Source organism: Callorhinchus milii, unplaced genomic scaffold, assembly GCF_018977255.1.
Source record: "Callorhinchus milii isolate IMCB2004 unplaced genomic scaffold, IMCB_Cmil_1.0 Scaffold4, whole genome shotgun sequence".
NCBI classification, from domain to species: domain Eukaryota; kingdom Metazoa; phylum Chordata; class Chondrichthyes; order Chimaeriformes; family Callorhinchidae; genus Callorhinchus; species Callorhinchus milii.
The window spans coordinates 72050544-72077203 of NW_024704745.1; the positions used below are offsets into that span (position 1 = coordinate 72050544).

Genomic DNA, 26660 nt, shown 5'->3' on the forward strand with positions numbered 1-26660 from the left:
ATGCCATATCCTTACAATTCTGTGTGTGAAAAACGTTCTTTTAATTTTCTCACTTGCTCGTTCCAAGCGCTTTGGGACGCTACCCTGTGCGAGGGGCGCTATATAATGCAAGTTGTTTGCGAGCATTCTTAAATTGATGCCCTTATTCACTGACTTACCGATCAGTGGAGATAATTTCTCTCTATTGCCAATCAAAAGCCCTTGTAAATTTAAAGACCTCCATCAGGTGAACCCTGAACTTTTTTTGTTCCAGTAGAATAAGTCCCAGTTCCTCCAGTCTCCACTCACAGACTGAGCCACTCATCTCTACCTAGTAAATCTCTTCTGCACCCCGTGTGGAGTCCTGTAGCTCAGTGGTTAGAGCACTCGCTTTGCAAGCGAGACACCTGGGATCAATTCCAGACAGGGTGAAACCTTGGGCAAGTTTCCTTACTCCACACACCTAATAATAATCCCTCCAAAACCAAAAACAATAATAAATTGGTCATTTTCAATCTATGACTGTTTGTGGGACATTGCTGTGTGCAATTGGCTGCCGCGTTCACCCACAAATATACAGTCAATTCACTTTACAATGTGTTGTGTGAAGCGCTTTGGGACGTCCTCCCGACGTGAAAAGCGCTATATCAAATGCAAGGATTATTATTATTATATGGCCTTAACTTCCTTACTAAAGTGGGGTGACCAACACAGGACACAATATTCTAACTGTGGTCTAAGTAATAATTTATATGCTTAGAATTACGTCTTTGCTTATATATAGTATACCCCTATTTATAAACCTTGGATTTCATATGCTTTTTTGACAGTTTTGTCCACCTGCCTTTCATCTTTAAGAATTTATGTACGTTAACCCCAGAACCCTCTGCTCTTCCATCCCATTTAAAATGTTATTTCCTGACATATACTTGTTCTGCTTATTCTTTCTCCCAAATGTACAACCTCAAATTTGTCTGCATTACATTTTGTCTACCTAATCAACTGATCTGTCGATATCCTCCTGAAGTTGCTTATAATCTTCTTCATTGTTATAATCATTCTTCATTGGAGTCACGTAGCTCAATGGTTAGAGCACTTGCCTCGAAGTGAGAGACCTATGTTTGATTCCCGACAGGGTAAAATGTTGAGCAAGTTTCCTTACTTCACACGCCTCTGTTTACCTAGCAGTAAGTAGGAACCCGGTTATTAGTCGATTGGCAGATCGTTTTTCTGGGGCTAATAATTCCTTCAGAATTTTTTTATAAATTGGTCACTTTAACCCACAACTGTTTGTGGGACACTGCTGTATGCAATTGGCTGCCGTGTTTCGCCCACAACATATACAGTCAATTCACATTACAATATATTCTGTGAAGTGCTTTGGGACGTTTCGAAGACATGATAAAGTGCTGTATCAAATCAAGGATTATTATTATTATATTGTTAGCCACATTCCCTATTTTTGTGTCATCTGCAAATTTAGAATTTATTTATTATTATAATAATAATCCTTGCATTTTGTAGAGCACCATTTAGATCACGAGGATGCTCCAAAGCACTTCATAGGATATACTGTAAAGTACAGTGACTGTGTTTTGTGGGTGAAAGTGTGCGACTCATATCGGAAATTATATACATGGAGAAAAGCAATGGATCCCTGGGGATCACCACTTTTTGGATTTCTCCATTCTGAATAACAACACTTTGCACCCAACCTATGTTTCCTATCCTTTAACCAACTGTCTATCTATTAAGAGGAAGGAAACATAATGGTGTAGGAGGAGTTAGAATAAATCAGTCATTATCTTATTGAATGGTAGGGCAGGCTAGGGGGGCCGAATGGCCTACTCCTGCTCCTAATTCTTATGTTCTTATGTAGGAGGAATGAGCCAAGTTTTTGTTGTTGTTGATGTGCTTGTTCATTTTCTATGTAGAATGTCTGTTGAAAAAAAAGGAATTGATTAAAATAAATCAAGCAATAATGATAGTTCAGCTGGCTCTCTCTCAATGCATAAGAATCTTTGACAGTGATTTGGTTGCTGGCTGATATGTAAAATATTAAAGCAGAGAAGCAGCATAATAAAGTATGCCTGTAAAATACTGTGCTTTCTCAGGTGAAATTTATTAGACATGATACTCATTTTGTTGATCTAATAAGATTGAAGAATAGAGAGCGCCTCCTATTAGAATTCTAACCCCAAACCAACTACACGGCTCAAGTTGCTATGATTGCTATCAGTTTAAATCCCAATAGTACATTGAATAAATAATCAATGTGTTGCTGACCAGGAATTTCTAAGGTTTATTTCCTGTTCTTAAATCAGGCTGCTCCAAATGGTCTTCACAAGATCTGGTCAGATAAAGAAAGTGATATGTGCCTCTTACATATATGGAAATCCCTCCACCGTTCCCATCTCTCCTGAATACCCGTTGATTGTAATCACTTTCATGATTCTAATTTAGACATGTCTCTCATTCTTGCCACCTTATACTTGTCAGTTTCTACCTGCCCCCACACTGTGTAACTCTATCCCGCAATCCCTCTCTCTTACCTCCTTCAGGTCCCGTCAAACGACCTTCCTCTTTGTCCGTGTCTTTGGTTGGTTGTCAACTTGGTTGTGAAACTACAACTATCTGCTTATCTCACTTGTCTAGACCAGGGTTGCTAAGTTTCTGCTGAGTGTCACAATTTCAACCAATGATTTCCTCAACGGCCACATTTAGGGATGCTGGAATACATTGCTTCATCAAGTTATAAGATATGAATCTGCACTGCAATTTAATGTATTTTGAGTTACTGATTTCAATCATACTACTGTGGGGAGTTACCAACTAGAGGCCAGACATGTGTGTGTCATTCTGGAGTCCTGTAACTCAGTAGTTAGAGCACTCGCCTTGCAAGCGAGACACCTGGGTTCATTTCCAGGCAGGGCGAAACCTTGGGCAAGTTTCCTTCCTCCACACGCCTAATAATAATCCCTCCAAAAAACAAAACAATAATAAATTTTTCATTTTGAATCCACAACTGTTTGTGGGACATTGCTGTGCGCAATTGGCTGCCGCATTTCACCCACAAGTATGCAGTCAATTCACTTTACAGTATATTCTGTGAAGCGCTTTGAGTCATCTCAAAGATGTGATAAGGCGCTATATCAAATGTAAGTAAGGATTCTTATTATTATTATTATGGTTCAGTTGGTAGCATTCTTGTCCTTCAAAGTCAGAAGGTTGTGGATTCAAGCCCCACGTTTGGACTTTGAGCTCATAGTCTAGGCTAGAGTTTTTATGGAGTTGTCCAATACATCACCCACTAACACATGACCAATTGAGCATAAAAGTGTGACTAGTTGAGTTCCATCAGTATCAGAAAGAGAAAATGCTTTTCTGATGGTGATTTAGTGAAAGACATTCTCGCCGTGGTGTTGGAAACGTTGCTGGAAAATTATGATGCAAAAGGTTTGAACTTGCAATTCAGCCATCAGCCATCAGCCTTCAGACATTTGATAGATCTTGCAAAAAACATTGAATCTCAGCTGAAGTCTGAACTCAGTGATTGTTTGCCTTTTCAATCGCATTGGATGAACCTTGAACATTTGTTGCTTTCCAGGAAGTTTTGGAGATATTTGGTTTGAATCGCGATAAATTGTTTCTGTCACTGCTGATATTGCATTGTCAATGATCAGGCTAAATATTGGATTTGTCACTGAGCTGAAGTGATATTTGGCAGAAATGTTTAGCAAGCAACAGTCACTGTTCTCTTTCGACATTATTCACCAGGAGAATTTGTGCACTCAAATGTCCTCCGATGACTCAATGAAAGATGTGATAGACACAGTGATTAAAATAGTCAACTACATTCATTCAAATGTTCTGAATCACCAGCAATTTGTGGAACTGCTGAAAGAGTCGTAATATGCAATTATTCGCTGGCTAGTTGAGTTGCGGAAGGATTTTGGAGAGATTTTTTAAACTGTTTCCGCGGATCCAAGACTTCCTGTGGAACATAAAGGAAAGCTGGCACAGTTATCAGAAATCGACATTGAAACTTGGCTGTGTTTCTTAATGACATTACTTTACATCTGAACAATTTTTTTCTTGAAACTGCTGGGGAAGGGAAAGTTAATTTGTCATCTTGTGCGTTATACAAATTTATTTCAGTCAAAATTGCAGTTATTCATTGAGCAACAATAACTTGCAGTTATATAGCATCCTCCACACAGGGTAGCATCCCAGAGTGCTTGACAGTGGCTGGAGCAAATGGCAGATCGTGATTTCTGAGAAATCCATTCCAACTTGCCTGAAATTTGAATGAATTAGCCAAATTTGTATCCAAAGACATGCGTGGAATGGAAATGGACTTGCTTTCGCTGCAAAGATCAGAATTCAGCCGAAGAGAAGGGGACTCATTGCTGCTCATGTGACAAGAGGTATTTTTGGATGACATCTACCAGTACTTAAAAGAGTATTTGCAAAATATTTTTCCGTGTTTGGTTCAACTTACATGTTGAGGCGATGTTTGCGGCTATTATTTTAATGAAGCCGAATTACAGGTTGAAGTTGCTGGACGCCAGCTTGGAAGTGCAGTCAATCATCTCATTGGTTTGCGTCAGTTTAGAAAATTGTTGCAAGAAAGACTGCAAAATTTCTCACTAAAAATAAGTAGAGTTTATTACTGTTTGAATCGTTTGTGTTTATTGCTCATATCATATGTTGCTTGGATCGCACTGGATTTTGGCTGCTGTTTGAATAACATGTGGAGATAACGAAGCTTACATAGATGATTACTTCTACGTTGGTGACAGGGAAACGGTTCAAAGAGGATTTAAAAATAATAAAACTAATCCTTGAACTTGATACAGTGCCTTATCGTGTTGTTGAAACGCCTCAAAGCGTTTCACAGAATATTCTGTAATGTGAATTGACTGTATCTGTTGTGGGCAAAATGCAGTGTCCCACAAACAATCGTGGCGTGAGTGACAAAATGTTTATTATTAGGGGATCAATAGGTTTACAAAATTGTTTTATTTTATAGGAAACTTTATTTGCTTCGTAGAAGATGGAATAGCTTTGTGACCTTCCAGTATTTTCTTGCCATCTTTTGCTGGAGAGGAATTAAGGGAACACCACCGAATCTTGGGCTATTTGTAGTGTACAAGAGGCAGATGATAGTATAGTTCTATTTTATATATGAATATTTTTGTGTATAATTATTTTAATGCATAAATATTTTTATATATAATATATTTTGATCACAAAAAATACAGTCAATTCACTACACAGTATATTCTGTGAAGCGCTTTCAGATGTCTCGAAGACGTGATAAGGCGCTATGTCAAATGCAAGGATTATTATTTTTCTTTTTCTTTGATATGTACAGTATAAATAAGATTAGTTGCTCCCGTAACATGCAGAGAACAATTGGAGGAAACAAAAATAAACTTCAATGTTTGTGGCAATCATGCATTTTTATTCAATTGAAGCTAATATGGTAACTGTCATTTTGAATGACAATAACGTTTGTCTACTGCCCAGTGGAATTTCGCTCTTTATGCTGGGTATTAATACAATGGTTTATTTTGCCATTATTGCTGTGTTGCCCTCTGAAACTGAAAGAGTGGACTCGATTGTAAGTTGTCCTCATTTTTGATATACTCATTTAGTTACTCCTGCTGCACTTGGTTAATAGAAGATAAGTTATTTTGTAATTAACTTGATTTCAAGGTTAATTGATTATTTTGATCTAGTGATTTTCCCTCGGTGTTTATAAAAAGATTAATGATGTCTCTGCATGAGTCATTTCTCTTTACCCCACATAAATGTTAGGTACTGAGAGCAGCAATAGTAAAATTCCTCTGTGCTGAAAAGTGCATTTCCAACAAAAACTCTTAATCTAATAGAAAAATGCTGTTGAACATGATTTTGTTTTACAGAGGGTATCTGACTGCTCTGGCGCACATTTAGTCATATCTTTATCAAATGCAATGAATAACATATGAATACTGTTTAGTTACTTTGCAGAGCTTAGCAATTGTTGACGCACACATTTAAAATATTGGTAACCAGCAATGCTAAATTATAGTTTAATACATTTTAAAAAGCTTTAGGCAAATTGAATAATCCCTAATTGAATAGAGCTATGGAAACTCCTGATTATTAATTGTTTAACGTCTAGATTTTTTTCTCTAATGTAGATATTCATACTGTGCTCTTTATTTTAATTGATAACCTGGGCCATAAATAAGGTGGTGGAAGATAGATGTGCTTTCTTGTAAATGTATCTTCTAATTTGGGTTGAATAATCAAGTACATGGGTTGCTTGTGCAATTATGTTGGTGATACTGCCTTGCATTTATTTGTGTATATATATAATAAATATTTTTATAGATAAAATATATTTTGATTGCTTTATTTGTCAGTCTGGCTTAGCTGGTAGATTTTCCCTTTGAGTTAGAAGGTTGTGGATTCAAGCCCCAGCTTGGGAATTAAACTCACATAGTGTCGGCTGACACACCAATGCAGTGCTGGGGTGGGGTATTCCATTGTCAGAGTTACTGTCCTGAAGATAAGACATTAAACAGAGGTCCTGTTAAAGATCTCACAGCACTATTCAGAGAAGGAAGTTTCTCCAGGTATCCTGGCTAACAATCCCCTGAAATAAAATTGGTGATTTGTTTCACGCCTGTTTCTGGGACGTTTCTGTGTACAATTGGGCTGCCGCCTACAAATATGCAGTCACTACTTCATGGTAAAATCCGGTGAATCACTTTGAGACAGACTCGTGACATGAAAGGCTCCATACCAAACGCAATGATTATTATTACCAGATGTAATACCTGCCCTTTCACCTCCTCCCAGACCACTATCCAAGGCCCCAAACACAGGTTCCATGCAAGACAGCGGTTTACATGTACTACCACCAATGTAGTATACTGTATCCACTGCTCACGGTGTGGTCTCCTCTATATTGGGGAGACTAAGCGCAGATTGGGTGACCGATTTGCAGAACACCTCCGTTCGGTACGCAAGGTCAACCCTGATCTTCCGGTCTCCTGTCATTTTAACTCACACTCCCATTCACAGTCTGACCTCTCCATCCATGGTCTTCTACACTGTTCCAGTGATCGACAGCGAAAGGTTGAGGAACAACATCTTATCTATCTGCTAGGAACCCTACAGCCCTCTGGCCTCAATACCAATTTCAACCACTTCAGACTGTAACAGCTCACCTTTCCCTCCCCCTCTTTCTGTTACCAGAAGAGCTATCTTCTGCTATCACTACAATCATCACCCTAGACACTCTGGTGTGTTGCCTGTTCTGCACCATTAACACCTCTTCTCCCCAGTTTTGTTTCAACACCCCCAGTCCCCTTTTGTTGAAAAAAACCCTTTTGTTTTATGCCACTATCACCTCTTTAATCCATCAACTAACACATTCTCTCCTTTATCTTCTCTCTTTTTTTGTCTTCTTTGTCGTCCTTGTCCTGCCTCCCCCTCTCAACTTGTCCTTAAAAACCTCTCCCTCCCAACATGCCCCAGTTCTGACTAAGGGTCGTGGACCCAAAACGTTGACTCACTTTCCTTTCTCCATAGATGCTGCCTGATCTGCTGAGCTTTCCCAGCTCTCTCTGTTTTTGTTTCAGATTCCAGCATTTGCAGTATTTTGTGTTTTGTTTTGACAATGATTATTATTTTTTCTGATATTATTGAAGTATTATATTTTTGAATGACTGAAGGGTAAGGGGATTCCATCTTATGGAGTTCTCCTGGTCTTTGTCATGGAGCTTGCGATGGCTGGGAAGGCAAGTTGTTGAATAGTCACTGTCTGGTATTTAGTTAAAGTGTGGTTGATAAGTTATGGTCCTCCGATGTTGGTCTCAGTGATAGGTGGATAGAAGCTCTGCTGTGTAGGACTTCTCGAACGGGATCAGACTACTTGCTACTTCCTCAGTTGGAGGTTAAACATTACTTGGAGGCGAAACATCAATTGTTGTATCATCCACATACCAATATGGGAAGTTTGCCACAATGGAGGAAGATGGATTGCACCTTCTTGCTATCAACAATACAATTCATGAGCTCTGAGGGCACAATGTTTATTGATTTGCGGGGATTACACCTGTGGCCTTCAGGGTGCTGCCCTGGATGGTAGAATCTAAGGAGATGTTTGAAAGGTTGAAGTAAGCTGATTCAATAACAACTTTTAAGAGAGAAGTGGATAATTATTTGGGGAGGACAAGTTTGCGGGGCTATGGGGAGAAGGCGGGGGAATGGGATTGAATTGGATAGCTCTTTTTGAATGGCCTCCTTCTGTACTGTATGATTCTATGATGAACAGAATCTATGAAGGAGTATATCAAGGGGGAGCATGTAGAGGGTGAAGAGGAGGGGACCGAGGACAGAGCCCTGAGGGACACCACATGAGACAGTACGGGGGGTGGAGGAGAAGCCATTCGTCGAGACAAAGTGAAGACGGTGAGAAAGGTACGACCTAAACCATTCAAGGACAGTGCCTTGAAGGTTGAGGTGGGAGGACAAGCGGTGGAGTAGGATAGCGTGGTCGACCGTATCGATTTTTGGAGGAAGTATAGTGTTTAATGAGTGCAGGTTGCAGGTTACCTCAGTGGGCAGAGGTTAGATGGAAATTGGAAAGGAGAATTACCTGGATGGCCTGGGAACAGACTACTATCTCAGCTCCAGTTGTCAGACCGGGGAGATTGAGAAGACAAGGTTGAAAATGTAGAAATGAAGAGGAAACTTGGGAATGCCACCACAAAGAAGTGGCACACAGAAATTAAATTCAACGATCATACATCGTATGAAGCTAGCAAGGTGATTTCTTCTGAAAATAATTGAAAAGTAAGAATGCTTATGAATCAAAATGTTAATTAAAATTCGGTGCTATTGAATTGTTTATGGTATTTGAGTTATTTTCTTAAACAAATCAGCGCTTTGGGATGTCCTCCCAACGTGAAAGGCGCTCTACAAATGTAATTTTGTTGTTGTTGAGTAGATTTCCTTTAGAATTCAATGTTATTTCTGTAATGAATGACAGTTGTTACTATGTGAAATGATTACTTTCAAAGCTGTATCGAGGAGCTTGCTTCTATGCACACAGAGATGTAAAGGCCACATAGCTTTGATGTATGATTTTTGAGATTTGATAATGAGGTTCAGAAACTCAATTAATTACCTTGAAAACTGCATCCCTGCTGGGAAGTAAAGGTTCTGTGTATAATATGGAAATAATTGTTCCATTCTAACAAGATAAAATAATTGCATTGCAAAGTTCCATTGTCTTTAACTTGAGAGCTGTTTTGAATTTTAAGATTATTTCAAAGTAAATAGAACCAGCAATGGGTTGGGGTCTTCATTCAAGTTAAATCGTTTAAAATAGGTTTGAGACTTGAGTTAGCTGCAGATTTGAAGCATTCTTCATTATTATATATCAACTAACGATTACATTTAAAAACAAAACTTATTAAAAAAAATGATTATTACATTTTGATTCCTAATGTAGTACCTTTCATGTTGGGAAGATGACTCCAAGAACTTCATAGGATATGCTATGAAGTATATGACTTTGTAATTTGTAGATGAAAAATAAACTTCTTGTTTTCTATGATTTCTCTTTTTTAGTCGTATAAAATAATATATTTTGTTTATTTTAATGTCTTAATACTGTAAACTGAACAATCTGAAACATGTCCTCCCAACATGAAGGTGCTATATGAGTGTAAATTGTATTATATTGTATAAATATTAAAATATGTAACACATACAAAGCATTCAACTGCTGCATAAATTTGAGGCGGAGTTCAATTCAAATAAAAATTGCTGCTCAGAAAATCTGCTTGATAAGTGAAAAACTGCCCGATCAATTGGTAATAAAGTAGAAATTACTTTAAATCTGAAACAAAAATAGAAGTCGCTGGGAACACTCAGCAGGTCAGGCAGCATCTATGGAGAAAGGAGAGTGAGTCAACGTTTTGGGTCCACGACCCTTCATCAAAACTGGGGCATGTTGGGAGGGAGAGACTTTTAAGGGCTAACAGTAAGGGGGGAGGCAGGGCAGCAAAGACAGAGGAGAAAATGGGGTAGAGGACAAGGGATGATGGGCTAAAGAGGTACTAATGATGCAAAACAAAAGGGGGATTGTAACAAAGAAACAACAACAAAATTACATTTATAGAGAGCCTTTCACGTTGGGAGGACGTCCCAAAGCGCTGAACAGTCAGGTGTCGGGGCCCGAGCATGGGGGAGGGACGGTGTAGGGGTGAGGGAAGGCAGAGAGGTGGGAGGGAGACCAAAGGCACGGTCAAAGAGGGGTCTTGAGACCGGCCTTGAAGGAGGCAAGGGAGGAAGTGAGGCGAAGGGACTGTGGGATGGTGTGAGGGCAGAGAGGCTGAAAGCCCGGCCACCGATGGTAGGGCGGGTCGGGCGGGAGACATGGAGCAGGCCGGAGCCCGATGAACTGAGGAAGCGGGCAGGTTGGTAGGGAGTCGGCTGGTCAGAGAGGCAGGAGGGGGCAATGTCATGGATGGCCTTAAAGGTGAGGATGAGGATCTTGAACTTGATCCTCTGGGGGATGGGGAGCCAGTGGAGTCGGGCGAGGGTGGGAGTGATAGGGTCGCGGAGCCTGGTGCGTGAGAGTACACGAGCTGTAGAGTTTTGGATGATCTGCAGCTTGTGAAAGGAAGAGTTGGGAAGGCCGGTGAGGAGGGAGTTTCTGTAATCAGCCTTGATGTGATGAATGCGTGGGTGAGGGTTTCAGCAGCCTGAGGGGTGAGGCAGCGGCGGAGTCTGGCAATATTGCAGAGGTGGTGGTAGGCAGTGCAGGTCATGGCACGGATATGGACAAGAAAGGACAGTTCAGGGTCAAAGAAGACGCCCAGGTTCCTGACTGGCTTAGTGCAGTTGAGTGTGCAGCCGTGGAGGCTGATGCTGCCAGCGCCCGAGGTGCGGAGGCGCTGGCCCGAGCCAATCAGGAGGGTCTCAGTCTTGCTGACGTTGAGTTGGAGGGGAATAGAGATGTTAATACTGCACAACAAAGGGGGGGGTGGGGGCTAAAATTGCAACGAAGTAGGCAGACCAGAGAGAGAAAAGGTGTGTCTGGGTCCCACATGATGTGGTAATGGTCCCAGAAGAGGGGGAGGGGAAGGTGAGCTGTTATGGTCTGAAATTGTTGAAATCAATATTGAAGCCAGAGGGCTGTAAGATCCTAGCATGTAAATGCAGTGCTGTTCCTCGAGCTTGCACTGTGGCTCATTGGAACAGTGTAGGAGACCGAGGATGGAGAGGTCAGGGTGCGAGTGGGAGGCAGAGTTGAAGTGGCAAGAAACTGGAAGCTCAGGGTTGTGCTTGTGGACAGAACAAAGGTGTTTGGCAAATCGGTCACCCAATCTGCATTTTGTCTCCCCAATGTAGAGGAGACGCTATATTAAATGCAATGATTATTATTATTATTATATAGCATTCCTTCCGCATCAGGAGGATGTCTCAAAGAGCTTCACAGGATTCATTGTAATGTGTAATGATTATTTTTGTTTGCTTTACAATTGAAATTTTACAAATAATTTTTTCACAAACTACTTTCACTATTTTCCTCTCTTCCACAGTTTTCAAACATAAAATTTAGCTTATTCCTGATTCATACAGATGCAGCCGCAAATATTTTCATAATTATTAATTTAAAATTAGACCTTTAAACTATGGTAATGTATTTTTACATAAACAACAGTTGTTTGGCTAGAACAATCATAACAGATACTTGATATTTAATTATCAAAAAGTGTTTTGAACAAGTATTTGAGAATTTATTATGAGATAACCATAAAAAATAACTAAGTGAGAGATATAAACATATATTTATACAGATGGATAGCTCCAAGGGACAGCTTTGAAAGTAATCAATTCACATTGTAATAAAATGAAATTCTAAAGGGACTACCTCTAGATATGTTTGAGAAAGAAAATCTCAAGAACTATAAACAATTGTGTCTCATAGCACAAATTTTTAATTCATCTTTTTCAAAAGGATTCTCACCTTTCCATTATTTTCAATGGGAATCAGCTTCCTAGTTTCAAATCAATTGTTTTTTGATTAAATTATTTTGAAGCAACAACAAATTATATATAATGTGTGTGTCTATATATATATATGTATATAGCACTTTTCATGTCAAGAGGACGTCCCAAGGTACTGACTGGAGTCTTCACTCAAACTCGGGGTTGGATTAGGTAGGGGTGTGGGTGGGAAGATGACCATTTTCAATTTATATTGGAATTTTTAACCTGCTCAGATTGATTTTAGATAAGGTTATCTGAGGCTATTTAAAATCAGGTTATCTAATTATGTTCTTTGCAGAACTGGGGCTGCATTCAGAGCACGTTTTCTTCCTGTACACAATGCTTTGATTTGTCAGCAGATTATTCCACTTTTATCCTAATGTGTCAGGTATGATCTTTGATGTATAGAAAAGGCTCTCAACAAAAGCAGTTGATACTATTTACATTATGGGAGGAATAAAAACTTGGCTAAGTATCTGGTTGACAACAGTCTGTGAGGAAAGAGGATTAGGTACAGATTGAGAACAAGTACTCCATGAAAAAGTTCATTTCTCTCTAGGGTGGGATGGGTGTGTGTGGGCAGAAGAGATTATGATTGTGGAGGAGGGTTGAATTATGAGGTTCGAAAAATATTATGGAGGTTTTGTTCAATTTATTGGGTGTTTTTATGTGGAATTTTCCCTTGGGTGATAGTGTGTGGGAAGGCCCACGATAGACTAAGTATTTTGAATGTGGGAGCTGGCAGTTGGACTAAATGGCCTATTCTTGTTTTATGCTTTTCTTTTAAGTCATTGTTTTTAATGTTGAACTGCTAATTAGAAAGAATCATTCAAAATATGATGGTCTGTGCTCAAAACCCTCCTCTTCAACCGTGCCTTCGATCACTCTTCTTCCCCCATCTGCCCTCTACTCTCCTCGATCCCAACCCCCAACTTGGATCTGAAACACTGACTGCCCAGCTCCTTGGGACTTCCTCCCCACATAAAAAGTGCTATACAAATGTAATTTTGTTGTTGTTTGTTGTTGTTGTCTTTGATTTGATTACTGTATTTTGAAACAACTGAAAGTGGTATATTATTGTTTAAGACTATAGCATGCACCAATTTCCAATCTAACTTTAGCAAAATGTACATAAGCAATTAAAATTCTGTATGTCTGTTTTACTGTGAGTATCATGTTTAATAGATTCTGACTTCTTAGTAGAATCTCTTATGAATATACAATATTTTTTACAAAAAATATTGATTGATGAATTAGGATTACTCCTATCAGATTTTTACATTTTAACCAAGGAAGTGAATATTAGCTTGTGATTAAAATTGTTATTTGTTCAAAGCAATTGAAAGTATCAAATCCCATGGGAGAAGATTTCGCTTTAGATCTCCTTTCATTAAAGATAAAGTAAATTCATTTTTCATGCTGCTTTTTTGTATTTCTCATGGACACTTTTAGATTTCTTTCTAACAACAGCTGCAATTTAATTTAATTAGTTTCATTAATTTATTTAATTACCCACAAAATATGGAGTCAATTCACTTCACAGTATATTTGTGAAGCGCTTTGAGAAGTCTCAATGACATGATAAGACGCTATATCAAATGCAAGGATTATGATTATTAATTTCATAAGGTTCTTAATGAGCCTAAATCTGACTTTGACCAAATTCTGTCAAGGGTTTAGCAATATTTTATTTTGCAGTGATCAATAATTTTGCCAATTTACGTTCTGCAAAAGCGGATGGCGATCCACCAACATAGGCCACCGCTACGAGTAAAGGACACAGATTCAATTCCCTCCTGCTACTTATTTGCTGATCTAAGATACACGCTGTGATCAGTGCTAATCAGTCTATCTATGTCCCATGGGACTGGAAAGGAGGAAGTGGCATTGGAGAGATTGTAGCCTCTGAGCTGCTCATATACATATTCTGATTTAAAGTGGTATTTTAGAGGCTTAATAAAGGCTACCCACCTTGCATAGAATTGTAGAAGTTAGATCACAGAACGCCACTCAGCTTCTTGAAAGAGCTGCTCACTTAGTCCCAAATCTTGCCCTTTTCCTAAATCCCTTGCAATTTCTGTACTTTTTCACAGATCGCTTGATTCCCCAAACTCTTCAATATAAGTTAAATTCACCTTAAGTTGAAAATTCCTAAAGTTATGCCCTCTGTTCACTCCCCAGAGGGAATAGCTTATCCTTATTGCACAATCAAAACCGCTCGCAATTTTGAATATTGCAACATATTTTCTCAACCTTTTTGCTCTTGAGAAAATGGGCCTGATTTCTCTAGGCTCACTTAGTGGCTAAAACTGCTCATCTTTGGTATTATTCTATTGCATCTCCCCCATATTTTCTCCAAGGGCCTGACACCTTGCATCGATAATAACAATCCTTGCATTTTATATTGTACCTTTTGTGTCGGGAGGATGTCTCAAAGTGCTTACTGTAAAGTGTAGTCATTGTGTATTTTGTAGGTGAAGTTACTATTAGGCTATTAAATTGATCGATTTTATAGGCCTGCTTTCTTTAAGTGGGTGCCTGAATCGGATACAATATAACAACTGTGGCCAGTCCTAAGAAATGAGTTATACAGGTTAACATTACCTTTTCCCTTCTGTAATCAAACAATACTCTTTGTAAACATAGGATTCAGTTAGCTTTGTTTTTAGCAGCTTTGTCAAGTTGCATCCTCTTAAAGGCTGTGTGCATATTAGCTCCCTGCTATTCTAATAATTTTAAAGATTAACCATTTTAGCTTTCCTCTGTGGTGTTTTGCTTTTGTGTCAGCAATTTTATACTTGTCTCCTTTTCCATGGTTCCTGATCAATGTCTCGCATATTTTGCCATTATTCCCATGTGACACCTGACAAGTTTTTTGTTAACAAAATACACAGTCAATTCACATTAAAATATATCCTGTGAAGTGCTTTGAGACATCTCGATGATCCGAGAAGCGCTATATAAAAAGCAAGGATTTTAATTAATATTAAGTATGTATTGCCAGGCTATTTAATGGTGGAGTGTTTCACATCTGATCATGAACCTTTCCTCCCCTGACATCACACATGTGCACCTTTCAGCAGGAATCTCTGGATTACCAGGAAGTATTTTTTTTAAAATTCCCTTAGACATTGTTTCCCCTTTTACAATGTTTCAAATATTCTCTTTTATCATGTTTCTCAAGTCGTGTATTGAATGGCAATTGAAGTTCTATACAATTGTGCAAACAGGTGATGACTTGTCTTAATCCAGTGACTGTAAAGTCCTTCAAATATTAAACACTGACATGCATATTTTCTTTTGTTTTCCAGAGTACCTTTAAGTTCAAATCAGAGAGTGACATCCATCTGGCTGAACACCATAAGCAAGTACTCTATGATGGGAAGCTGGCTAGTAGTATAGCCTTCACATATAATGCCAAGGCTACTGATGCACAGCTTTGCCTTGAATCATCACCAAAGGAAAACCCCTCAATTTTTGTACATTCCCCACACGCACTCATGTTACAGGTTTGCATTAATATTTTCCACTGATGCGATTTACAAAGAACTTTGTGCATTCAGTATTATTAGAAATTAATTTAATAAATCTGGTATTTTTATTTATAGTTTTTCAACTGTACTATGTAAGACTACTCTGTTTATTTTTACCATACAATTATGTAAAATGCCTTTTGGAACATAAGCACTGTGCCCCTCTCTTCCAATAGAGCAACTTCACCTACCTTCACCTCATCCTCACCTATAAATTCCTTCCGCTTCAGGCACCCACCTAAAGAAAGTAGGCCTATAAAAATAGATCAATTTAATAGCCTAATAGGTAACTTCACCTACAAAATACACTTCCCTATCTCTGTGATCTTCTTGTATGTCATTCCTCTGTTGGCTTCCTCTGCTCAGCTAACTTGGGCCTGCTGAAAGTCCCTAGCTCCTGAGCACCACCTTGGGTTGCTGAACTTTCAGTTGCTGTGCACCTAACCTCTGGAATTCCCTTCTTTTACCCACCTGTCACGCATCCCCTCCTCCCTCCCCCCCCCCACTTCTGCCTTTAAATCCCACATGGCTATAGTCAACTCCCCTCTTCTTTGCACGTTCCTGACTCTGTCATTTGTAAAGCTCTCTGAGAAGTTATCCTACATGATAGGTACTATGTAAATATGAGTTGTTGTAATAATTTTCTTTACAGAAGACATTTATGTCCAAATAAATTACAGAATTTCCAGATCAAAATAGCTGTTGACCTTTTAGCAATTTACTGTATTGTAATAAATGTTTAAATGTTGACCATTTTGATAGATAGACAATTGTAATGAAATCCAGTAAATCTGTTATTTTTTTTAAGATCTCTTGTTTTCTAATGTTTCCCATTATTTTGACCTTCCCGTTATTTTACTCCCTGTGACTTTTTTCAGGCCACAACATTCCTGTAGTTCAGAGGGTGGGTGAATTTTTCACAGTCATTGCCAATTGTGCTCTTGAATTAAACACGCTATATGAGAGTAACCTGATGTGATTTCTCTCTTCATTCTGGAAAGAGACATGTGGCCTTTAGTTAATACTTCCCCGTAGCAGCAAAATAAAAATGAAGAGTGATAGGTCACCTGTGGCATGACTTCATTCACTTGTTCTTGGGACTATAATCAATAATGTCACAGTCGTTAAATGTATAATCATCTCAGCAAATACATACAAAATGCATGACAAGTTATACATGTTTTTGTGTTCTGCTTTTGTTTAGGATGTAAAAGCTATTGTCACCCACTCGATTCACAGTGCAATCCATTCAGTTGGTGGTATTCAGGTTCTTTTCCCATTGTTTGCACAATTGGACTGTCTTCAGCAAAATGACAGTCTGGTGGAGACCACAGTCTGGTAAGATTTAAAATAACAGCAACATGGAATATGAGGCATGCAATGATCCACACTGTAAAACTTCAGGGGTTATTTTCTGATGATCAATAAATTTACGTTTTTCAGTGCAAGTTTATTGAAATATTACAAATGTACACTGACAAAATCCAACAAATTTACTGGCCAACAGATGAATTTGCTTGCCAAAGTTGGTAGATTTACTAGCCAGTAATCATAATTAAATGATTTGGACCACAAGTTCAGAGAAAACATCAATGCAATTCAATGTTGGCTTGTGTTTTAAAGTAGGAACATGACTCTCATTTATGTGGTTACCAAATCTATACTAAATAAAGGGGTAACATGGGGGTCCTCAGGACCTTCATGATCACACCCTTTTGTTGAAGTATTTCATTCAACTGTTTTATTCTATTCAGTTCTACTTTGTGGGAATTTTAAAAAGATTCTGTGAAAGAATATTTAAATCATTATTAAAAAATATTTAAATTGTTATTAAATCCAGGATTAGCTTCTACACGGGATTAAACAGTTTATGGATAGTGTTAATTGTGAAGTAATTTTTTGCCCAAATTTGTAATTTTTGACCCAACTCCTTAAAGTCTCCTTGCCGAGATTAATGAATGAATGGATTGATATTTTACTCATAGCAAGGACATTTACAAGATTCAGGAGAATGATGCCCCTTCAAAATGTTCCAAGTGATATGTTGCAATGTTTGAGATGACATCCACAGAATTCCTACTGTTCCTATGCCATGGGCAAATATTGCCCGTGCAACATTCACCATTTTCTTTTCCCTCCTTATCTAAAATGTTTTGCTGCATTTCCAGGCAGCATTTCTTTTACAGTAATTTACATCTACTGTTTTACAACAAGTTTTTGCAGTTGAGATGGACAGAATTAACATAATTTACCTCTCCCAATGTCTGTTCCAAGAACATTGATTTCAAGCACTATGCAAAAAATTGTGGTCAGTTGCTGATATCTGACGTAGACTTGCGTCTACGGGCAAACTCGCATAAATTGTAGCAGTCAACTTAATAAGACTTACGCAAAGTTAAGTTTGTATTTTGTGACATTGCTTTTGTCACATTAAAAATCTATTTAAATTTCTACATTATCTGCATTACAAAGATGTCCACTTGACATTCTTACACAAAGAATAAGTACAGTACTTCTCGTTGGCTTTGGGCCTTTACGATGTACAATGCCATGATGACGGGTCATGAGCTTGTTTCACCCGCTTCAATGTTTCAAACGCAGCACAGTGTGATTGAAATGGGCTGGAATAACCCTTATGTACAATAAAACATAGCAAGGAATTAAAACAAATCCTTTGGGAAGAAGTTAGAAAATTATTACATCAGGAAGCAGCTTGATGGAGCATTAACAGATTATAAAATGAGAGGTTTAGAAAAATAAAAGCGGATGAGACAGTAGTAAGAAGCTGTATTTTATTTTTTAAACCTCCCCCTGACAATCTATTCATGGTCTATCAAGCTGTCTGCTAATTTTAACATTTCCTGACTTCTTAATGTCTTGCTTCAGCCAAATCATCCTTTTGTGGTTAGAGCACTTGCCTCGCAAGCGAGAGACCTGGGTTAGATTCCCCGCAGGGCAAACTGTTAGGCAAGTTTCCTTACTCCACACGCCTCTGTTTACCTAGCAGTAAGTAGGAACCCGGTTGTTAGTCGATTGGCGGATCACTTTTCCAGGGGTAATAACTCCTTCAAAAAAAATAAGAATAATAAATTGGTCACTTCAATCCACGACTGCTGTGCGCAAGTGGCTGCCGCGTTTCGCCCACAAAATATACAGTCAATTCACTTAACTATTGTTATTATTATTTATCGCACGATAATCCTGGAGGCCAAGGACAACTCCTGGTTCCTTTTCACTACAAAGCAACTCCTTTGCCCATCTTCTCATGTTCCACACGTCCTCTCCTCTAACTCCCAAATGTGCGGAGTTGTAGCACTTTTTTGTATCCAAAATTGAGAATATTGGTACTGCTGCCTCCTACCTTTCCACCTCCGCTCTGGAAGTATTGGCCTGCTTTATGTTCCCTGCCCTGCCTGTCCATTATTGGTGGTCATGCTTTTAGCCATTTTGTTCCCACACTCTGGAATCCATCCCTGAATCCCTTTGCCTTGCCCTTTCCCTAGCCTCTTTCAGTGTCCATCTCAAGACCTTCCTCTTTGACCATGCCTTTGGTCATTTTTTCTATCCCTCCATCTCCCACCCTGGTCTCCTCCGTTTTTGTATCCAACCCCCAACTTGGGTTGATTGATTGTCCTTGATTATCCAACACCTTGGGACATCAATCTGACGTGAAAGGCTATATAAATGCAATTTGTTGTTGTTGTCTTTGCCTTTACTTGCTGTGCTGTTTTATGCAGTGACTTCATTCAGCCTACCTTTCATTTTGATGAAGGGTGATGTCAGGAACATACGCTTGTTCTGGTGTCATAACACATATTGTAATCAACAGCTGGAATGGGTTACTAGGAAGGCTGTTTGGGTCAAGCCATTGAACTCATTGAAGAAACATCTTCATGTTGTAATGACAAGTGTTAGGTTTTATATTCTTAGAAGATGAGTACAGATGGGCTGAAAGGGCTTTTTCACTGAATTCTTTCTTGCGATCTTCCTCTTATGGATTCTGCTTTCTGTGGATTTAGGGTTATGTTTTACATCTTAAGATTTTTTTCTTTCTTTGAATTGTGAACACCTTTTACAGTTTCTCGGATTTATGTTTCAAAATTAGTTCTTGCTCATGCTTAATGCAGGTGTTATTCGCATTTATTTCGATTGAGGTCTTTAATTGGCTAATGTCTATTTAACTAATTTTCTATAGACATTCTTGGATATGAATGTATGTTATAGTGGTAATATTTTAGTATAACACATTGAGAGAAGTATTTGTGGCTTCTTGTCACTGAGATGATTGAACTTTCAAAAGCCTTTGTACTAGATCAAGAATGCGTGTGCTAAATAGATGTCAGCATTATACCTATTACATTGTATTATGCCTATTAAATTGTAAATTACATTAGTAATTATAATCCTTACATTTGATATAGCACCTTATCATATCTTCGATGCAAAGATATGCACATTGTCTTATGGTTATTTCTCTGCCCTCCCTGTCTCTGATTTACACCTCTTGTGACACTCACTATTTTCTACCTGAGACTGTTAGTTGGTGACACCTTCAGAGATATTTTGCCAAGGTTGCTCTTCAACATTGTCATAGTGTCTGTGAAAATAGCCTGATTGGTTGGCATCCTCCCCCACCACACACCCCATGAAAAGCGTCTCACCTCTACTTGGTATTTTCTCAACAGCTGTCTGTGGTCCAACATTTAGTATGTAGGGAATCACTAAATTCAATAAATAATTAATCTTTCAAGTCAAAATCTTAGAAGTGTTCAGCTTGAGTCAAATCTTTGTACTTTTCTTTATTCTTGAAGCATGAAAGTTTAATAATTGTTATGCTATATGAGTATAAGAAAATTGTATGATGTTTTTATCCTGGCTTTCCTTCAACTGATTTTGATGTATATTTGTGCAGTGCAACACTTTTGGCATTTCTAGTTGATCTGCTGAAGAGCTCAGTCGCCATGCAAGAACAAATGTTGGGTGGAAAAGGCTTCTTGGTAATTGGCTACCTCTTAGAAAAGGTAAGATGGAATAATTTATTACTTTTAATTCCAAAACTGAAAATTGGTTATGGGGCTCCCCAGTGACCTACCAATAATAACTTGCATTTGTACAGCATCTTTCACTGACTCAGTTAGTAGCACTCTCCTATGAGTCAGAAGATTGTGAGTTCCAGCTCCACATCAAGACTCAGCGCTGCATTGTTGGTATGGTCCTTTGGATGAGACAATAAGCTAAGTCTCATTTGCCTGTTCAGCTGGATATTAAAAAAAACGTACAATACAACTTATATAGTGCTTGACATTGCTGGCTGGGCACCTGAGCTGGGGATGGTGTTCTACTAATATGATGAGTACACTACTCAAAATACAAGAGGGCTTCTCCTGGTCTCTGGCCAACGATCCCCTATGGCTATTTGTGGGACCTTGTTGTGCCCAAATTGGCTGCTGTGTTCTCCCTAAAATTGTAGTCACTACATTTTACATTGATTCCTGTGAAGCTTTGAGACATCTTCCTAATGTGAATGGCCCTATATGAAATGCAAAGATTATAATTAAAAAATAACAATCTCAAAGTACTTTACCAAATATAATTGAGTAGAAAAGAAGTAAATGTAGCAATTTAATCTGATCTAATTGGTTAAAGGTTAATCTGACCTAGCTATGTGTCAGCCTGGCTTAGAGGAAGAACTCTTGTCTCTGAGTCAAAAGATTGTGGGTTTAATTCCAAAGTTGAAAATTAATTATGGAGCTCCTCTGTACCTACAAATAATAACTTGCATTTGTACAGCATCTTTCACTGACTCAGTTATTAGCACTCACAAGTCGGAACTTGGAATCACATAGTCTAAGATGCAGTGCTGGAGGTGGACGGGTTGCATTGCTGGAGGCACTGTCTTTCAAATGACACGTTAACCCAAGGTCTGATCTGCCTATTCGGTGGACGTGAAAGATCCCATGACACTGATTTGAGAAGAGAAGGGAGTTTCTCCCAGTGTCCCAGCCAAGAAGTCTCCCAAATAAAATTGATTACACACTCCATGGCTGTTCGTGGGACATTGCTGTGTGCAAATGGGCTGCAACATTTGCCTATAAAATATACAATCAATGTACTTTACAGTATATCCTGTGAAGCGCTTTGAGATGCCTCGATGACATCTCAAAACGTCATCGATATCAAATCCAAGGATTAATTATTTTGATTAATTAATTAAAGGTACTACCAATCTTCCAATGCAGCACAATGGCATACAGTTTTGTTTTCTTTGGTAAATTTGGACATTGTTATTTTTGTTGTCATGAGTGTAAGGAATGTTAGTGCTGAAAAACTAAATATTTCCCATTTTGAGCTTCTAGTGTCAACATCTAGCAGATCGGTTTCTTTGCAGCACCGTTGAGTGAAAGCCCTATTATGCATCATGTTTAATGATTCAGTGAGTTTGTTCAGTGTGTATTCGAGCCACAATATAAATAAAAAAGGAAAAGACCCTTAAAAATAAATAAATAAAAATAATAATAATTTTGTCACTCAATCCATGACTATTTGCGGGACACTTCTGTGCTCAATTGGCTGCTGCGATTCGCCCACAAAATATACAGTCAATTCACTTTACAGTATCTACAGTGAAGCACTTTGAGACGTCTTGAAGATGTGATAAGGCGCTGTATCAAATGCAAGGATGATTATTATTATTATATAGATGAGAATGTTTTCAGGGATTTCTTTGGGGATGAGTTGGCTCCAAGGTGAAATGGCTGATAATGAAAGATAGACATCAACTCGATCCTCAGTGGTGGTTCTCAGTAGTCTGATACCAGAGGCAGGCAAGTACATCATATTCTAGAAAATGTTGGTGATGGACCAGCAATCATGGCTTGATGGCAGAACCTGGAGAGGCAGGAGACTCTTGCAGGAGACCAGGAGATCATTAAGTTTAGGAGAAGATGAGATAGGGAAGAATTAGAGGAGAAACAGTGGTAGCAATTTAAAAATATATATATGCTAGACTTAACTAAATCAAAAACATTATGAGAGATGCGTGCTATTTTCAACTTTGAAAGTTTACATCTATTTCCAGTAATGACCATTTCAAAAGATTGATTGCTAACTGAACATTGAAATACTTTTAAACTTAACCAGAAATGAGTGATTTACATTCTTTTTTATAAACAAAACACAAAATACTGCAGATGTTGGAAATCTAAAACAAAAACAGAAGTCGCTGGGAACACTCAGCAGGTCAAGCAGCATCTATGAAGAAAGGAAATTGAGTCAACGTTTCAAGTCCACGACCCTTCTTCAGAATTGTCAATGAAACTGAAACGTCAGAATAAGATGAAACTGCACTTGGCCAAAATTATTTATGAAGTGCTTTGAGACATTTCAAAATGATCAGTAGCTGTAAAAATACAAGTTTTCTTTCTGCGCCTTCATGTTCTTTCTATGAGCAGGTTTAGAAACTCTGGGACGCTACCCTGCGTGAGCAGCACTATATAAATGCAAGTTGTTGTTGTTGAATGTATTAATCTCTGTTAGAAATTCACTGCCTTCAGTGACTACTGTATAACACGTTATTGAGCAAAAACATCCTTTACATGCTGATTTGATTAAATTCTAAGGCCAGAATTTAAAAAATATATATTTAATTGATGATGGAAGGTCAAAGCCAATTTTGGTTGTTGCTCATGAGTAATATTTAATTTATGAACAAAAGTAGAATAAGCTGCAGAAACTGAATGAGAAAGTGCAGCCAGTTTCAGGTTATTTCACCCTATGCTGAGCATTACAAGCTCTTGTTGGCAATCATCTGTTTCCAGTTTATCACACTTCATGATTATTACCTTAGCAACATACAGTTCAGGTCAATACAGCTCAGTCTTCATGGTCTTGCCCTTGCTTGGTTCAAATCTTACTTTTTCTGTTGTCTCCACTTTGTATCCATGAATGGCTTCTCCTCCAGCCCCTGCAGCATCACTTGTGGCATTCTTCAGGGCTCTGTCCTCGGTCCTTTCCTCTTCAATATTTATTTGCTCCTGCTTGGTGACATCATCCATAGATATGGGGTCAACTTACACATGTATGCAAATGACACTGAACTCTACCTTTTCGCCTCCACCCTCGACTCCAGGCCCACTGCTGTTCTGATGACGTGTGACACACAATACAAGTCCTGGATGAGAGCTAACTTTCTCCAGTTGAATGCCAACAAGCCCGAAACCCTCCTACTTGCTTCCCGTCAGCGCCTCCACACCTTGGGCCCTGATAGCATAATCATTCATGGATGCACTCTAAACCTCACTAAGCTTGTACGGAAACCTGATGTTTCCTCTCAACTGTCCTTCAAGTGAGATGTGTTGCTCTCTGACTCTCATCACAGAACACATCTGTGCCTCAACCCGTTCTGCCTTCCCCACCTCCACAATATCGACCAGCTCCACCACTGCCGCTTTTCTCAGGTTGCCGAGACCCTCATCTATACATTCATCACATCCATACTCGATTATGCTAATTCCCTGTTTGTTGGTCTTCCCAGCTCTTCCCTCCGCAAGCTGCAGATTATTCAGAACTTTGTAGCTCAGGTCCTCTCCCACACTAAGCTCTGTGAATCTACCCTCACCCGGCTTCACTGGATTCCCATCCGTCAGAGGATAGAGTTGGAAATCCTCGTTCTCACTTTCAAGCCCTCCACGGCCTTGCTCTTCCCTACCTCTGACCTGCTACTCCTATACTGCCCTGTCCGCTCCATCTGCTCAACGGGCTCGGACCTGCTCCACATCCCCCGCCCTGCCCTCCACACCATCGGCGATTGGGCCTCCAGCCTTTCTGTCCCCGCTCTTTGGAACATCATCCCATAGTCCCTTCACCTCACCCCTCTCCCTTGATTCCTTCAAGGCCTGTCTCAAGAACTTCCTCTCCAACCACGCTTGTTTGATTAAAAACTGATGACAGCGTTGTACATTGCGTTTTGTGTTTTTTTTAAATATATATATGGTACAACAGAAATCCAAAACAAACACAATGTACAATGTCTTCTGTTCCATTTTTCCTTTCTCCCAATACAAAAAAATTCCGTTCTTACATTTTATGTTGCATTTCTTCACCGCACACAGGTTGCGCACATGTTTTTTGGAGCGCTCTCTTCAAAACAGTTGGGAGTCACCCCTGTATGCACTACATCAATGTGTGCACTTGCACACACCCTGATAAGGTGCACTTGTTGCTTTTGGAAGGCCGTACGTGCACATGTTTATCGTACATACATTTTCGGGATGCTCTTTGTTTACATCTTGGGTGTCCTTCTGTACATTTATATAGTTAACCTCACGTTTATTTTCATCATAATTTTGCGTGCGCTCGTGGGCTACCCTGAGCGGTTTACGCAGGAGCGGCTCCTGCCAAGGTCAGGCCCTATTTGGCCTTTGCCACGGTTGAGCTAAGTTTCAGCGTGATCCTCAGTATATAGCCCCTGATCTTAGTGTGCACGAGGCTGAGGCATGCCCTCTCCATCTCCTTGTTTTCCAGAAGAACACCTGGTTTCGAGTACATTGTATTTTGTGTGTTAATCTGAAATCCCTTATCTGTTTGAAATACTGTGATTCAAGTAGCTTTTGCTTTGGGATGAGAGTTGGGGAGCAGTACATCTCACTTGCATTGAATCATTATTATACAAGATGACGAAATTAATTTATCAACAAATTAGTTTGTGAAATGGATAGTGAAAATATGAACTTGGGGCAGCATGAAGAGATTTCCCTCAAGGGTGTCTCTGAGAACAGTTTGCCTACTTTCTTCAGGTATTTTTGACCTGATGGCTCAGATAAGCACAGTCATGGTAGTCCTTTGAGCAAATCTGCAGATGGCTATAGCTCCTCGGAGTCCTTATTATCTGTTTATAGACCACTTTGTTGAGGGTGAAGGAAAAAGATTTATGAAATGTCGAGATAAATAATATTGAGTTGAGAAAATATTGTCAATCTTTTCAAAAAGTAGCAAGTGTATACGATTTTTAGAAGACATTAGAAGCTTTGGAAAGAAAAATTCCTCCTCAAAATGTTGTCATTTCTTTTTCTTACCTGTAGTCCTCCAGAATTCACATATCTCGAGCCGTTCTTGAACAGTTTTTGTCTTTTGCTAAGTACTTGGATGGTTTGAGCCATGGAGCACCTTTACTGAAACAGTTGTGTGATCATATTCTTTTCAATCCTGCCATTTGGATTCACACTCCTGCAAAGGTATGTTTTTTTTTAAAAAATGAGCATGGGATTATTCATGTTTTGCATTTCTAAGAAGATTTATCCTTACTTTAGCTCACTCCTTTAGTAGCCCTGAAGTAATAAATATATACTGTGTTATGCTTTATGTAGTCCTGAAGTAATAAATACATATTGTTCATTTCTTATAAGTATAGTTATGAATTAATGTCATTGCATGCTGCAAATAATTCCACAGTGTCTGTCCAGTCCCAATCCAATGCAATTACATCGAGTACACTGTATTGCATTAATCTCTCTACCTTTGCTGATTATTATAAAGCAAGGACACCGAAATTTGATTTATCACAGTGCCAGATTGCTGCACAGTAGGATCTGACTTAATACATCTAATTTCTGTATATTACTAAATAATGGCAATGTTGTTTCAGGCACTTAACGTATACAGTAAATTATAATTCATGGAAACAAAATGTGTCACTTTTATGATTATGTGAAACCAAATCAAACCAATTGAGTGAAACCATTTACTTATGCTTACAGCATATGTTTAGTTTGATCAAATAGTTTGCTGTGAATACGTATTGCAGTTATAGAAGTAAGTACCACATTTATTTTTCAATGTAGTCAAACATCTTTATTTTTATGCCTAGGTTCAACTTTCACTTTACACCTACTTGTCTGCTGAATTCATCGGTACCGCTACTATCTACAGTACTATCCGCAGAGTGGGAACAGTACTACAATTAATGCACACACTCAAGTATTATTATTGGGTAGTTAATCCAAATGATTGTAGTGGTATTTCTCCCAAAGGACAAGGTGAGTAATAAATATTCTTAAATATTGTAATTATTAATATTACCTAAGA

General features: G+C 38.8%; 1 protein-coding gene across 1 annotated transcript in view; it reads left to right on the forward strand.

Annotated features, from left to right (window-relative positions):
* The window catches only part of nbeaa (neurobeachin a), a 219380-nt gene that overhangs the window by 74441 nt on the left and 118279 nt on the right, over positions 1–26660 (forward strand). The window contains exons 9-13 of the mRNA XM_042334427.1: positions 15357–15554; positions 16783–16916; positions 20491–20599; positions 25658–25810; positions 26443–26611. Coding sequence (XP_042190361.1) covers positions 15357–15554; positions 16783–16916; positions 20491–20599; positions 25658–25810; positions 26443–26611 — 763 coding nt within the window. The remainder of the gene's footprint in view (positions 1–15356; positions 15555–16782; positions 16917–20490; positions 20600–25657; positions 25811–26442; positions 26612–26660) is intronic.